Raw genomic sequence first — 15090 nt, 5'->3', positions numbered from 1 at the left:
AAAAAGAATAAATTAATTAATCTATTTAAGAGAAAGCAAAGCATCTAAACAGATCGACAGTTTATAATGCCAGCGTTTTTAACGCTTGCTCTGTATGTGAATTGATTTTTTTTTTTTTTTCTCCAGCATTCCCTCAGCAGTCGGATTTTTGCCACTGCAGCTCAGCAGAGGGTGTCAGATCTTTCAGAGTGCACCAGGTTGAAACGAGCAGAGCCTCTTAGCAACTCTCCCCCTGCGTGCCTGTGAGTGTGTGCGAGCTTAGCGTGCGGCTCGGCAGCAGCGGAAGAAAACGGAAAGAAGAGCGAGCGAGGGCGCGGGCGACGAGGGGAGGCAGCGCGGCCGGCAGGGCGAGGCGAGGCGCGGCGCGGTCGCTCGGTCGGTCTGTCAGTCCGTCGTTCTGTCGGGGAGCCCCGACCCCTCTGCAGGCTCCCGCCGCAGGCAGCATGGGCAGCGGCGCAGCGCAGCGGGGGCAGGGGGCGCCGCGCAGCGCCGGGGGCTCGGCGGCCATCGCCTAGGCAGCGTCTTCAGCACCGGCAGCCCGGACAGCTCCCGGCGGGCGGCCCCGCGGCCCCGCGCCACAAGGTCAGCCCGGCGCCGAGCCCGAGCCGGAGCGGGAGCCGCGCACACGCGCAGCCTCCGCGCACACCGCGGCGCGCTCCACCCGCTCCTCTCCGGCATGCTGCGGCTGGCGGCGGCCGGCACCGTTTCCCTGACGGTGAGACAGCCCGGCCGGCAGATCTCCGCTTAGCTTCTTGCCCGGGAACCGTCAGGGAGGGAGGGGGGTGGGGGGAGAATCGAGAAGGGGGATTATTTTTATTTTTTTCCTCTACTTTTTTTTTTTTTTTTTTTTTTCGTGCCTTGCAGTACGTGCCTGGATAGTTTGTGGATATAATTATTGACTGGAATCCGGGCTGTTGCAATTCTATGTGTGTGCTGCGGGGGAGGGGGGGGAGAGAGGAGCAAAGAAAAAGCCCCCCCCGCTCCTCCGCCGACCCTTCTTGCTTCCTCTCCCCGCATTTCCCCCCCCCAACCTCGACCCCCCCCCCCCCCGTTGGTGGTGTTTCGGACATTTCATGTATTGAATGGACTGGAATTGCTTTCCGTGTGAGGAGGATGGTTGCTGTTACTTTGTGATGAAATCGGGAATGAATTGCTCGGTTTAAAAATGCTGCTTTGGATTCTGTTGCTGGAGACGTCTCTTTGTTTTGCTGCTGGAAACGTTACAGGGGACGTTTGCAAAGAGAAGATCTGTGCCTGCAACGAGATAGAAGGGGATTTGCACGTAGACTGTGAGAAAAAGGGATTTACCAGCCTGCAACATTTCACCGCCCCAACTTCCCAGTTTTACCATTTGTTTCTGCATGGAAATTCCCTGACTCGACTTTTCCCTAATGAGTTTGCTAACTTTTACAATGCAGTCAGTTTGCACATGGAAAACAACGGTTTGCATGAGATTGTTCCTGGGGCTTTTCTTGGGCTGCAGCTGGTGAAACGCTTGCACATAAACAACAACAAGATCAAATCGTTCAGGAAGCAGACTTTCCTGGGGCTGGACGATCTGGAATACCTCCAGGCAGATTTTAATCTATTGCGGGATATTGACCCGGGAGCATTTAGGGACTTAAACAAACTAGAGGTGTTGATTTTAAATGACAATCTCATCAGCACCTTGCCCCCCAACGTGTTTCAGTATGTGCCGATCACCCACCTCGACCTCCGGGGAAACCGTCTTAAAACCTTGCCTTATGAGGAGGTCCTGGAGCAGATCCCAGGCATTGCTGAAATCCTGCTAGAGGATAACCCCTGGGACTGTACTTGCGACCTGCTGTCGTTGAAGGAATGGCTGGAAAATATACCCAAAAATGCTTTGATCGGCAGAGTGATTTGTGAAGCTCCCACTAGGTTGCAGGGCAAAGATTTAAATGAGACCACAGAGCAAGAGCTGTGCAAAAAGAACAGAGTGGATTCTAGTCTAGCTGCTCCCCCTGCTGAAGAAGAAACCTGCGATCCTGGTCCCATTCCAACCCCCTTTAAAATACATGGCAAGGAAGACCCTGCCACACCAGGATCTGGTCCAAATGGAGGTACAAAGATTCCTGTCAACTGGCAAATCAAGACTAGACCCACTGCTGCTGTGTCGACAGTTAGCGCAAAGAGCAAGCTACTGACTACATTGTCCTGCCCTCAGATATGCAGCTGTGATCAGATCCCTGGCTCGGGTTTAAAGGTTAATTGCAATGACAGGAATGTGAGCAGCTTGGTGGATTTGAAGCCTAAACCATCCAATGTGCAGGAGCTGTTTCTGAGAGACAACAAAATACACACCATCAGGAAATCCCACTTTCTGGATTACCGGAAACTTAATTTACTTGATTTGGGCAACAACAACATAGCCACCGTTGAGAACAACACCTTCAAGAACCTCTTTGATCTCCGATGGCTGTATATGGATAGCAACTACCTAGACACCCTGTCCCGGGAGAAATTTACTGGGCTGCAAAACCTGGAGTACCTGAATGTGGAATTTAATGGGATCCAGCTGATCATGCCTGGAACCTTCAATGCAATGCCCAAACTGAGAGTCCTCATCCTCAACAACAACCTACTGAGGTCTCTCCCAGTCGATGTCTTCGCCGGGGTCTCACTTTCCAAACTGAGCATACACAACAATTATTTCATGTACCTCCCGGTAGCGGGGGTGTTGGACCAGCTCACCTCCATCACCCAGATCGATCTGCATGGCAACCCGTGGGACTGTACTTGCCCTATTGTGCCTTTCAAACAGTGGGCGGAGATGTTGCGCCCCAAGGTGATTATGAGCGATCTGAGGTGTGAGTCCCCAGAAGATTTCTTCAAGGAGGATTTTGAGTCTCTCTCCAATGACGTGATTTGCCCTCAGCTGAAAATATCACCCACACTAAGTTCTACCAACAAAAACAGCACCGGCTTTGCAGAGACAGGCACTCACTCCAACTCCTACTTGGAGACCAGCCGGGTCTCCATTTCGGTGCTGGTGCCAGGGCTCCTGCTGGTTTTTGTGACCTCTGCTTTCACGGTGGTTGGCATGCTGGTGTTCATCCTGAGGAACAGAAAGCGGTCCAAGAGGAGGGACGCCAACTCGTCTGCATCTGAAATCAACTCCTTGCAGACAGTCTGCGACTCATCCTACTGGCACAACGGGCCCTACAGCACCGACGGGGCCCACAGGGTTTACGACTGCGGCTCCCACTCCCTGTCGGACTGAGGCGGGGGCGGCCGCCACCCGGGGACCGGCCCTGCGCTGCTAGTCAGGAACGTCTCTGCACCTCGGTTTCCTTCTGTGAGAAATAAAACACGCGCGCACTCGCCCTTGTCCCCCACTGCAAGCGCTGTGCCCGGTGCTCGCTGCGGGGAGGCCGGCGCCGGGCCGCAACCCCCCCCAGCTCGGCGCAGCCCCCCGCGACGGGAGCACCCCCCGCCCGTGCTCCGCCGGGGCGGCAATGGACGAGCGAGGACACTCTTCCTGCTGCTCCGGCAGCGAGAACCACGGCTGTTGGTTTTGTTGGGCTTTTGTGTTGTTGTGCTGGGAGTCGTTTTGCTTTTCCGCCTTCTTCCCTTTTGGACGCACCCCTCTCCGAAAGGCGAGGAAGAGGAGGGGGACGGAGGAAAGGCTGGTGTCAGCCTCCTCCTGACAGCAAAGCAGGAGCGGAAAGTTGCACGAAGGCATGAATGTAATGTAAATAAATGACTCCGACTCCGAAACGGACAAATGAACAAAAAGCAAAATAATAATAATTAAAAATAAAGACAGACAAACAATCAATCAAACCAACAAACAAACAAACAAAAAAAAAAAAGTGCTGCATGGCTCGCATGGATTCAACGCACCCCAGGGACGCTCCAGCCCCCAACTGGAAGCAACGTCTAGTTCACACCATCATCCCTCTTACCTGATAAGTCCCTTCATATCAAACCTTCTATATAAGAAATACAGTATAATAATAATAAAAGTGCCATTTCGCCATTTTTGTGTGATCAATAGGCAGTAGAAATCGTACTTTTACTGTGGAAAAATGTAAAGGTTTTATTTAAGACATAGTTGCATGAATATTCTCATCTGATTTTTTTTTTTTTTTTCATTGAGGAGGGGATGACTTTATTGGGAGATACCTGTTTTCTTGATGGAGGGTTTAATTTCTTTTTTGGGGGGAGGGGGGGAGGCTTTGATTTTGTTTTCTCTCTCTTCTTTTTCAATATACATATTCAGTATTGCCTTTCCATCTGAATGTAAAAATTAGTACCCTTGATTTATATTATGGTAACAGTGTAAACATTCAAAGAAAAAAAAAAAATCCAAGGCAGTTAAGCATGACCAATTAATGTCACTCTAGTGCTTAGGCTGCAAAGTTTAATGGTAGAAAATTCTGTGCTGTTGTAAATCTTACTATAACTTGAGGAAATCAGAACTGAGGAAGCAAGTGAAACTTACTAATTCTATTCGAGGATTTTATAATGGCATATTTTTTCAGTATTAAAGTGAAAATGTTTTCAACTCCTGGTCCTTACCATTTTTCCAGTACCAGCTCTTGCAAGTGGGTTATTTGGGTTTAGGGGACAGAGCCTCCTTTCAGTGCTCTGTGTGTGTGCTTCTCCCTTCCCCCCTCCCCTTCCCCCCCCCCCCCCCCCCCCCCCGCTTCCCTCTCTCTCTATCTCCCTTCCTCTCTCTCATTCATTCACACGCAGAGGCATAAACACTCTTTCCCAATGTAAATAACACACAGAAGTTTCCTGCCTCCTCTTCCTTGCCTCTCCCTCTCTCTCTCCTTTGTAATGTGGCAGTGAATCCCTTTATTAATACTGTGAATCTCTTGCTGCTGCTGCCACCCCTTCTGCACACACTGCAGATATATTAGGGATGTTAGTGGGAATTTGATTTAATTGACTCTGCCTACCTCGGTCTCATTAAACCAGAGACAGCTTTCACTGGTCAGCACTTCAGTCCTGTATGTAGTCTGCTGGACTGCTGACGAGGTGAGGCTACTGGATGTGGCTGGGCTCCAGCAGCTACTGAAAGTGGGAAAACTAGTTAGTGAAAGGACTTTCCCATCCCTGCTCTGGATTGCTGCACCTTTAATATTAGATGCTGAAACAAACACAGTGCAGGGTTGTGGTTAGACTTCAGGCAACTTGCATTTGTTCCTGTTTGTGTATGGGAAAGTGCCCCTCACCCCTGTAATACTCGTAGAGGCAAAAGCCCCTACAAATCACTTGTAACTCAGAGCTCAAATCCCAGTGGAGATATGGAGAATTTCAGTCACGTTGCTTCTAGCTTTCTTCAGGCAGAGAATCCTTTTAAAGAGTAAAACACCATCAGGGACTTGCTAAACTTCAAATACTGATTCGGTTTGCTTTATAGAAAATGCTCACCTTTGGGATATACAATGAGAAAACAGACATACATACACAGACACTGCAATTGATACACTCTTGAAAACGAGGCAGAAGCCTGATCCCAGGTGTTACTGAAGTATTAAATGTGAGGAATAGATCATTCTTACAGAATCCTTTATCAATATGGAAAAGTCTGCAGTCTCCTAGAAAATACCTTGAAGTTTGATTGTGCAGCTTTGGAAACAGAGTGTCCTGTTTAATTATATAAATCATTTCAATTCCAAGGACCCTTCTTTATTTCCTCCTGCTTTGTTAGACTGATTGTTCCACAGAGGCATGCCGTGTAAGACAAAGTGATGGCAGTAGAGTCACTAGTTTGTTATTGTGCTTGAGAAGAAAAAGAAAATGCTACAAGGCAGTATTTCTGCTCTTAAGAGGCCATCAACTTCAATTTAAGCATAGCCTCCCCAAAATATTTAAGAATAAGAAAATACACTGGACTACCACTTAAATCATGCTGCCTTTTCCATGATATTGCAGTGATAAAATTGAAGAAGTGAGAGCAGTATGAATACACCTCATGCTAAAAATCATTATTATGTTACAGCCACTGTTATGGAGGTTAAAATAAAAGACGTAGTATATTAAATATACCAAGTCACTGGCTGAGGCCAGACATGCATGCAATCCAGACCATATAATACTAAACATATATGATTATGATTCATCATTGAGATATAGAATAAGCTTGTAACTTTGATCCTCAACTTTCCTTAAAGTGCTAGTTCATTAGCACACTTTCATAGAAATGTTGGTTCAATTGGGATATTGAAGCCATGCATTTATGAATGTTTCTGTGTTGCAGGTGGGGGAAAAATATATATATATAAAAACAACCATTTTTATTTCTGTGACACTTTCTGATTTTAACACTCCCATGTATTTATTCTGTCAGATACTCTCCCTTCAGACACATAGATCATCTAACTCTCTGAGACCACATCATTATCAAGTTTTGAATTACAGTGTTTATCTTATTTGTAAAATTTGCACTTCCAAGGTCATTTTATTAACAAACAAACAAACAAACAAAAACACTCCCAAGAAAGAAAGAAAGAAAGAAAGAAAGAAAGAAAGAAAGAAAGAAAGAAAGAAAGAAAGAAAGAAAGAAGGAAAGAGGATGCATTAAAGGATAAGGAAGTGCAAATATGTGAAACGTATAGTTAGCTGTCTGTCATTAAAAACAGCAACAACAACCATATATGTTTTAATTTATATCAAGCCTGTTTTAATAATACTTTTAACATTAGAAGCCTGAATAATATCATTTTCAGTACATGATTTTGCTTTTCTGCTAATTTAAGAAGAATCTCATAACTTCCGGCATAACATATATCACATTAAGTTACTTCTCTCTTGTTTCATTCATCACAATAGATTTCTTTTGTTTCAGAAAGGACGTAGATGAAAGAAACAGATAATTAGTTAGTTAAAACAGATAGTTAGTCAGTTGAAACAAAACAGAACACTGCAAAATAATTTTTTTTTTTTCTCTGAAAACACTTCATCTAAGAATAGCCTAGACTTTAAACTGTTGCCATAGAAATATTTCTGTATGCATGGTAGCCTCTTACATGTCATTGCAGAAGACTGAATGGAACTTTAGCATTGATAAAGTTTTAAATTAGGTGTTACATATCTTTTTGAGCATAATTGTACAGATAAAACTGCAGAGGGGTGTGTTGTTACATTGCTTTACTAGTTTTTTTGGTTGTGCCAGGTTATTTTATAACTTTAGAACAATTTAATTGAATATACAATCTTTCAGATCTACTAGTAAACTGAGATGACACAAACTGTAACAAGAGTGGGATCAGATTTTTTCTAATGGAAAAGAAAAGGATTTGTGTACTTTACTCAGGTAGAAAAGATGTTAAGATAACATTTCACAGTTTCTTAAGCCGGTGGCAAAACTCATTAGGGCAGCAAGAAACCATAGCCTTTATTAGCCATGAGCTGTTTTCTAGGTCTCCCACATATAAAAGTTTCTTCCCAAAGAGAGGTAACTCTTAGTAAAGAGGTAAACCCTTTCTCTGTTGAGCATTTTTCACTATATTTTTGTTCATGTGTGGTCCAGAGTGAGCATTTCTAGATGATTATGGACTTCCTCAAATAGATGTTTTTGTATTTAGAAAAGTTTCTGTAGGTATATATGTAAAGTAGGATAATTTCTTTGACTGAAACTTATTCCATGTGTATGTTCAGTTCATATTTGTGTGACTTTTGTGATTTATGGTGAAGGAATTTCTGTGTAATGGACAGGACTTCTGAACTGGCTACTGCATGAGTACTTCTTTTTTCACTATTTGGGAACAAGTCAGAAAGGGAAGAATTCATGGTATATATTGGTAAAACACCATTGCACTAAATCACCCAGATATTTGTTTAATGTTTAAAATGCTCTGAACTGTATTAGCTGTATGGAAATGGCCAATGAAAATTACAGGAAACATTTTATTATTATCCTCAGTTTTTCCCAAACATAGAAATATTATCATTGGAGAAAATGCGGACTGAAAAGTGCTTCAAATACTGTGTTAGATATTCATTCAGATTATGTATATCAGTAGTAGCTTAATGGGTAAACTTGTAACAGATGATATTCAACATAATTGTCTGAGAGTTTCAGAAACTGTTGTCTTATTATCTTGTAGTTGGAGAAATATAAAAGAGATTCTTCAGTATTACTTCTTCAAGATTAATTGCCAGGTCAATCAACACATCATCATGCTGAATGGTTTCATTTATCCGATAAAGTTTCTGAATCAATTTCTGTTTATACTTCTTAAATGCATTCTTCAGTTATGTGAGAGAGGACCAAACTCAGAAGAAATATCCCTGAAGAAAATAGCAGTCTCCTACATCAGTCACTTGAAAGCTAAGACTGAAAATGCATAGTGAAAGGACAGAAATAACCCATTGTAGAAGATACAGTTAACTCTAACGGAATTACTGCTTTGAGTGCCATTGTTTTAACATTATTGGTGGGACAAAGTGCTTTACAATATTATTGGTTGTATCAGAACTCCTTCTTCATGTTTCTCCCTTTCTATTCGGTTGAAATATTGATCATTTTCAGAAAGTTTCCAACTAAGCCAGTAGAAAAAATAACCTTAGCTTTTAATGACTTTTGTTGATGTCATGACTGTTCAGACAGAGCCCTCAAGCTTTGATCTCAAAGCAGGTTTGTATAAGCATGGCTTGTCATTTTTTTTTTTTTTTTTTACTTTATCATTCCTGAATCAATTGCAACTGTCTTGCAAATGGACAATTTAGCAAACAAAATTAATCAAAATGTGGCTTGTGGGAAAACAAACAAACAAAAAAAAAAGGAATATGAAGCTAGTGTTTTGTTTTGTTTTGTTTTCTTATTCTTTTAAATGAGAGTTCAGGAGAAGGGTCAAAAACGTAGTGCAGATGAGCTGTGAAGAAATTAAGAAGTAGTGGAAAAAATTAGGTTATGTGTTTCACTTTCTGGCTCACTATATAACCTAGAGTGTAGGCTATACACCTCTCACCTAGCTTGATGGGTTTGATTGAGATGCTTGTGCACAAACCAGCAGTGTCCTCATGCATGAGGCTGATAGATACAGCATAAGGACTAGGGTACACTCATAAGTTTTTGGAGTGTGACTAGAGCCTAGGTGGGATAAATTAGAACATTTCAAATTCCCAGTCATGTGGGAAGAATTGAATTGTATCATGGATATACACCAAGAGGCTGGTGACTTAGTTCACTTGGCCCACATAATTTATTTGAATTACTTTTGTATTTTAGCTGTCTGCATGGTGTTAAAAGAAAAGACTCAAGGTTAGAAAAAGATATGGTCAGCTGGTGATCATGCAAGATACTTTAAGATACCACAAATAGCACTGTGTGTCTATGAATGGGCAAAGTATTTAAAATCTAAGTGTAATTAAGTTATATACACCTGAACCACAGATTATTAAATGCAGTTTAGAACTAAATCAAATCCTTGAAATTATACAAAATGTCAAAGACAGTTACCTGAGACATGGCATTTCATTTTCAAAAGACGACTTAAATTTAGAGAGTATTAGTTGGGTCAAATGCACCCCACACATTTTTTTTCCATCTGTTTTCTTAACTTGGATTTTATTTTTGTCTTTTAAAAAAGTCCTAGTTCTTTGACTTGGAGATTGTATCCTAATGACTGCTTTTGAATAGGATGGACTCCTATTTTAGCCAGTGCTTTTAGAAATTGATATAGTACATAATAACTATAATAGAAATGTCATAACATATTAGAACACTAAGGAAACAAAAATATAACAACACCAACAAATCCAGACAATTATTGCTTCTCCCGTAGTAGCAAATAACTGGTTCTTGGGTCAAGCTTGAAATATAAATGAGGAATACAATACTCCAGGGTTATAGTCATTATTGAAGTCATTAAGAGGATCACAATGAGAGATAAATGCTAGCAATGGATGAGAAAATATAGTAGTAAGTGTTTTAGAAGGAAATTTCTTTTGTGAAAAAAAGTGCCAAGCTGTAAATGGTTTTTCACCGGAGGATTGAAAAGGGAAAAATATAATTTAATTAAGGATACACTGTAACAACCTATTCACATGAGGTATCATAAAAAGAAGACAGATGGTAGGAAATATTTAAGTGCAGGATGTAGAAGATGTGGCTAGACCCCAGAGTCTATTAGTCATATTGTAAGTGGATGTATCAATTTGCTCAAATCATATATGGCATGACAAAGTTGGTGGTATTGTGGGCACTCTGCAAACAATGTGAACTTTTAAAGAGAAGTGATATCACTTGGACTGGGTACAAAAGGGAAGAATGAAAACAAAAAATGTAAAAGATTTTTTTTTCCACAGTTACAGCTTGGGAATTCAAAAGTAGTTACTGGGGTTATAAAGACCAGTATCGTGTGCCTTTATTATAGAATTTTATCTGTTTTAGCCAACTTGTTTGGAATTCTGATAAACATGATCTACTCAAAAAACAAACGTGATGTTGATTCTCTCTTATGTGTCATGGTAGTTGACCTTGACCTTGACTTGAAGTGCAAGTAAAGGGATAACCTACTGAAATAGTCTTTTTTTTTTTTTTTCCCTACATTTTCATATGAGTACATTTTAACTGTGGTATTAATCTTATATCACTGTCACAAATTTTGTTCTACCCTATGACACTAAAAATGGTGGATAATTATATTAGTAATGGTAAAAATAATATTGATATCTTTTAGATTAAAGGGTTTTCTCTTTTCTTTCTTTATACAGTAAACTAAGATGCATATGTCCTATGGGCAGAAAACAGCCCAAATGTACTTTATCTCCCTCTCTTTCTCTCTCTCTCTCTTTTTTTTTTTTTTCCTTGGCTTTTGGCTTTCGTCATTTTCATGCTTTAAGTTATGTATGCATAAGTAAGAAGATGATGCACAAACAAAAGTTAGCAAGAGCAAGAAAGAAGAGGAATGCACAGGAATTAAATTATTCAGGAAGAAGAACTCTAGGCCTGAACTGAAAAAAACCTACTTATATTGACTTAAAGGTTCTTTGAGGAGCAGGAGGCAATAAGTTTTTGAAAGACCTTTCAATGACCCTGTTGTTATTAAACAATAATATTAACTAACTAAAATTTTAGTATAAGACAAGAGTTTTCAAGAACAGAATAAATTATATTTAAGATTATTAGATTGTTTATTTTGACCTTATAGTAAGACATTATTGAAGTTAAACTGTGAAAAAAAGAAGTGATTCTTACTACAGATTCATAAATTACTAATTTGTCCACATTTATTAGCTTAGTTACATGCATATGTATTAACTAAGACTCATCTGTATTTTAAACAAATTCATAGTACTCATAGGTTGCAACCTGAATAATAAATGTAAGGATTCTTAGTTGATTTTTGCATTACATCTGAGAATGTCTGTTATGTTATGGATACTGAGAATTCAATAAATGTGAAGGAAAAAAATGCTAATAAGATTTAAAAATAGGTTTAATATTTTGAAGGATACATTCTGGCTGTCAGTGTTACATCATTAGCAGAGTATTGTTCAGGTAATTCTATAATATAGTTTATATATGTGGATATAGTTGGTTATGTGAAAGCTATAAATTTCTGATTATGAGGCAACAAACTTACAATAAAGACATTTAACAAAGACTTAAATTTAAGATAATTGTTGTGGAAGAATTGAGAGTACTCAATCATAACCAATATGATAAAAAAAAAACCTACAGATTGTTTTAACATATATATTTAATCCATACCTTTAAAAAACAACAAAAACAAACAAACAAACAAACAAACACCACCAACAAAAAAAAACTAATTCCCATCCACAGATAAACACCTGAAATTTTCAGTTGATTTTTTTTTTTCCCTAAATGTTGGAGTTTAAAAGTTCATTTAAAACTTTTTTTTTTTTGTGTGTGTGTGTGTGTGTAGAGATCAAGAAGTCAGTTGCAAATACCTGCTCTATCTTGATCAGGAATGTCAGTCTTAAATTCTCATATAAAACCAAATTGTGAAACAGTAATGTCAAACAGAAAACTTAGAAAACAACTGTGGGACATATATCCTTTTATCCTTTTGAACTGAGTGCTCCATAACTCTTTGGCTGGAACAGGATCCTATATCCTACTAAATTAATAAAACTAGACTTTAAGTGAACCTGGAGCCATAATAAATAATAGATAATATATAATAGATAATCCATTATGGTTAATCCACCCTGAATAAATGTTCTTTTTTTTTTTTTTTTTGGAGTTCTTTACTACTTCTGCCCCAGACAAAATAGCTACAGAGCAGGCTAGCCTTTCACAAGTGGGCACAATAAAATTTGTACTTACAATTTGAGTGTAAGATTTAATTCTACTTGTTCATTTGAAAGTGTGAATATGCATGGTGTGACCTCAACATTTGACTCAGAAATTCATTAATGGTCTTAAAAGTTCATTTTAATTTTTGTTGGGCTTTGTTTGGTTGTTTGATTGTGGTTTTGTTGTTTTTGTTTTCACTTCCAGTTTCCTAAGGTTTAATTACAAATTTCCTTCTCATAAATCCCATAGGATATCTGTAACCTCCTCTGATGTCCCTGCTTTTGGCTTTTCCTTACATTGCTTGACTGGACAAGCATATGAGAATACATCAGCAAGAATTTTTGTGTAATTAAAGAATAAAGAAATAGGAATGAGTTTAGTTTGTCATGTCAGCTAATATTTTTTATATTAAAACTACTAGAGTAAATTGGCAGGATTATCTTAAATGGATGTCCAACAACATAATACATAATTCTTTTTGAACTCAAGTTAGACATATAGGACTGGATTTTAGAAGGATCTTAAAGCATTTGAGTTGTCCATCGTTAGATACCTGACACTCTTCACGGAATCCTAGGGTACCTGAGATACTTGTACAGGTTTAAAACATTTTATTTTTCCTGATTGGCAACTGTATTCCTAGCAAGATGTTTTAGCATACATTAAGTGGATGATTATGTTAAGGCATCTTAACTGTTCCTTGGCTGGAATGCAACAGCCATACTGTGGGCATATGAATTTAGAGATCTCAGTCGGTAACCAAGCAGCTCCTAAGGCTGAGTGAGCTAAATCATCACTTTTATCATCACTATTTAACTTTTATATTGCCAAAGTTAAGTGTGATAAATATCACACTTATGAATAACATCTTCAGGATGAAACTTTTGATTAAAAATAAGAATGTGTACATATAAAAATGAAGCTAAAGACTATTCTTCATATATTCATATTTTTTTTCTTTTTCTTTTTTCTTTTTTCTTTTTTCCTGTCATATCACAATTTATTATAAACAAAACAAAACACTGAAGATACTTGCAACTAATAATCTTTGGTGAACTTTTTTATTTTTTTATTTTTTCAATGTTATGACACAGTGTTATATATATATGACACAGTATTATATATTTGTTTGTAAAATAAAAATAACAACAGCAATAATATAAATGAGGGGTTTTGTTAAGTCTTTTATTTTATTTTCATTTTTTTCAAAGGAGTCCACCTGTTGGCTTCAGGAGAACATCCCTATATTAATTCAATACTAATGAGATCAAAATAAAGCTTTATCACAGACAAAGAATATCAGCCAGCTAACATTTATAACAAAACTTATGCTTAATTTTTTGATAACTACAAAATATTTTATGTAATAAAATAAACAGAAAAATAAACAGAAAAAATCTTGTTTATTTTACTAAATTTGGTCCAATTAAGCAACAAAAACAACAACAACAACAAAACCACCACCAACAACCATATATATGCATATATATATATATATATGTATAAGTCAATAAAAATGAAAGATGAAAATAACTTAAGTCCAACACCTTGCTTCTTAGAAAACTAAGCTAAGTACTTATGTCAGTAGTTACTGAAAGATACCAATCATAGACTTCTCCATCTTCTCTGAATCTGTAGAATAAGTGTAATTCTAGGTAAAATCCATAATGCACATATTTATTATGTGTATAACCACAACAATATAACCACAATTGGCACTAACTGACAAGACAGATTGAAGGTTTAAGGTCAGAGGTCAAAATACTAGATTTTTTTTTCCTCTCTTTATGAAACCCTGATACTGACAAAAGATCTAAGCTTCCTTAAATCAGTTTTGATTATGTTTTCTTGGATTGTAGATGATATACATCAGATTGATAGATGTGGCTATTAAGACTTTTTGTTTGTTGTAAGATCTGAAGCTGAGTTTTTGTACATTCTGATGAATTTCTCATATTTGCCTCCTACTGAGCAAGTCACCTTTGGCTTTCTGCACAGTCAATGGAGAGAAGTGGGAACTTTAAGGCTCAACATGATATTTGGGGATGTCAAGAGGAGTTCAACTGCAGACTAAGATACCAAATTAAGGTTCCTAAATACTGTCATATGGATGTGAATTGAGCACTTAAACTCTTGTTACAGACAGTGAAGGTTTAGTCAGTACAGTCAATGGAAAATAGATATAGTTGCAACTCAGTTTAAAAGACACTTAATAAGAAACTCATTTTTTAAACATTTAGTATCATTTAGATTTCTGGGGGTCAGAGGCTAGAGGCCTCTGGGATGGGATCATCTGGCCTCTAGCTGTCACTAGACTGCAATTCTTTTATTGGCCCTGTGTAGTATTTATGAGCCCCATGGGTGTGCTGCGTGTCCAAGGTATCCTAAGGCATCTCAAATGGTACCAGTCATTTACATTTTCAGCAATATTTCTCATTGTATCTGGAACTTAGATACTTTGTTCACCTTGGTACAGCTATATTTGGAAGTCTTAATCTCTAGATAAACCTATCCATATTCATAAAGAAATAAAGTATGTTTGAAAAGTTTTATTTCTTTCCACTGACTTTAACAGGAATCTGAGGCACCTAGTCTAAATATATATCAATAACTATAGACAGCTGCATTTCCTACAATTAATTCCACACTTTGAATCTTTCATACTCCTTTGTTGTAAAATGGCATATTTCATTTATCATCCTGCATAGAGACGTGAAAATTCAGATATCTAGCCTCTCCTTCTTCCCCCTTGCCCCAGCAGACAGGATAACTGGAGAATACTGGCTCTACACTTCATCTGAGCTCCCAGTTTCCACAGGCACTTTCCACCACATCTGAGAGTC

At 38.7% G+C, this 15090-nt stretch overlaps 1 protein-coding gene across 1 annotated transcript; it reads left to right on the top strand.

Moving 5' to 3' along the window:
* Positions 1 to 1165: 1165 nt before the first annotated feature.
* Positions 1166 to 3244, top strand: SLITRK1 (SLIT and NTRK like family member 1; the record flags this gene model as incomplete). The annotated part of the gene is made up of 1 exon (XM_084286407.1): positions 1166 to 3244. One exon carries the CDS (start codon positions 1166 to 1168, stop codon positions 3242 to 3244), a length of 2079 nt encoding a protein of 692 aa, XP_084142533.1.
* Positions 3245 to 15090: the final 11846 nt, after the last annotated feature.

The sequence above is a fragment of the Netta rufina genome (genome assembly GCF_964035555.1).
Source record: "Netta rufina genome assembly, chromosome: 1".
In the NCBI taxonomy this organism is placed as follows: Eukaryota; Metazoa; Chordata; class Aves; order Anseriformes; family Anatidae; genus Netta; species Netta rufina.
This window is presented reverse-complemented; position numbering and strand designations above follow the sequence as displayed.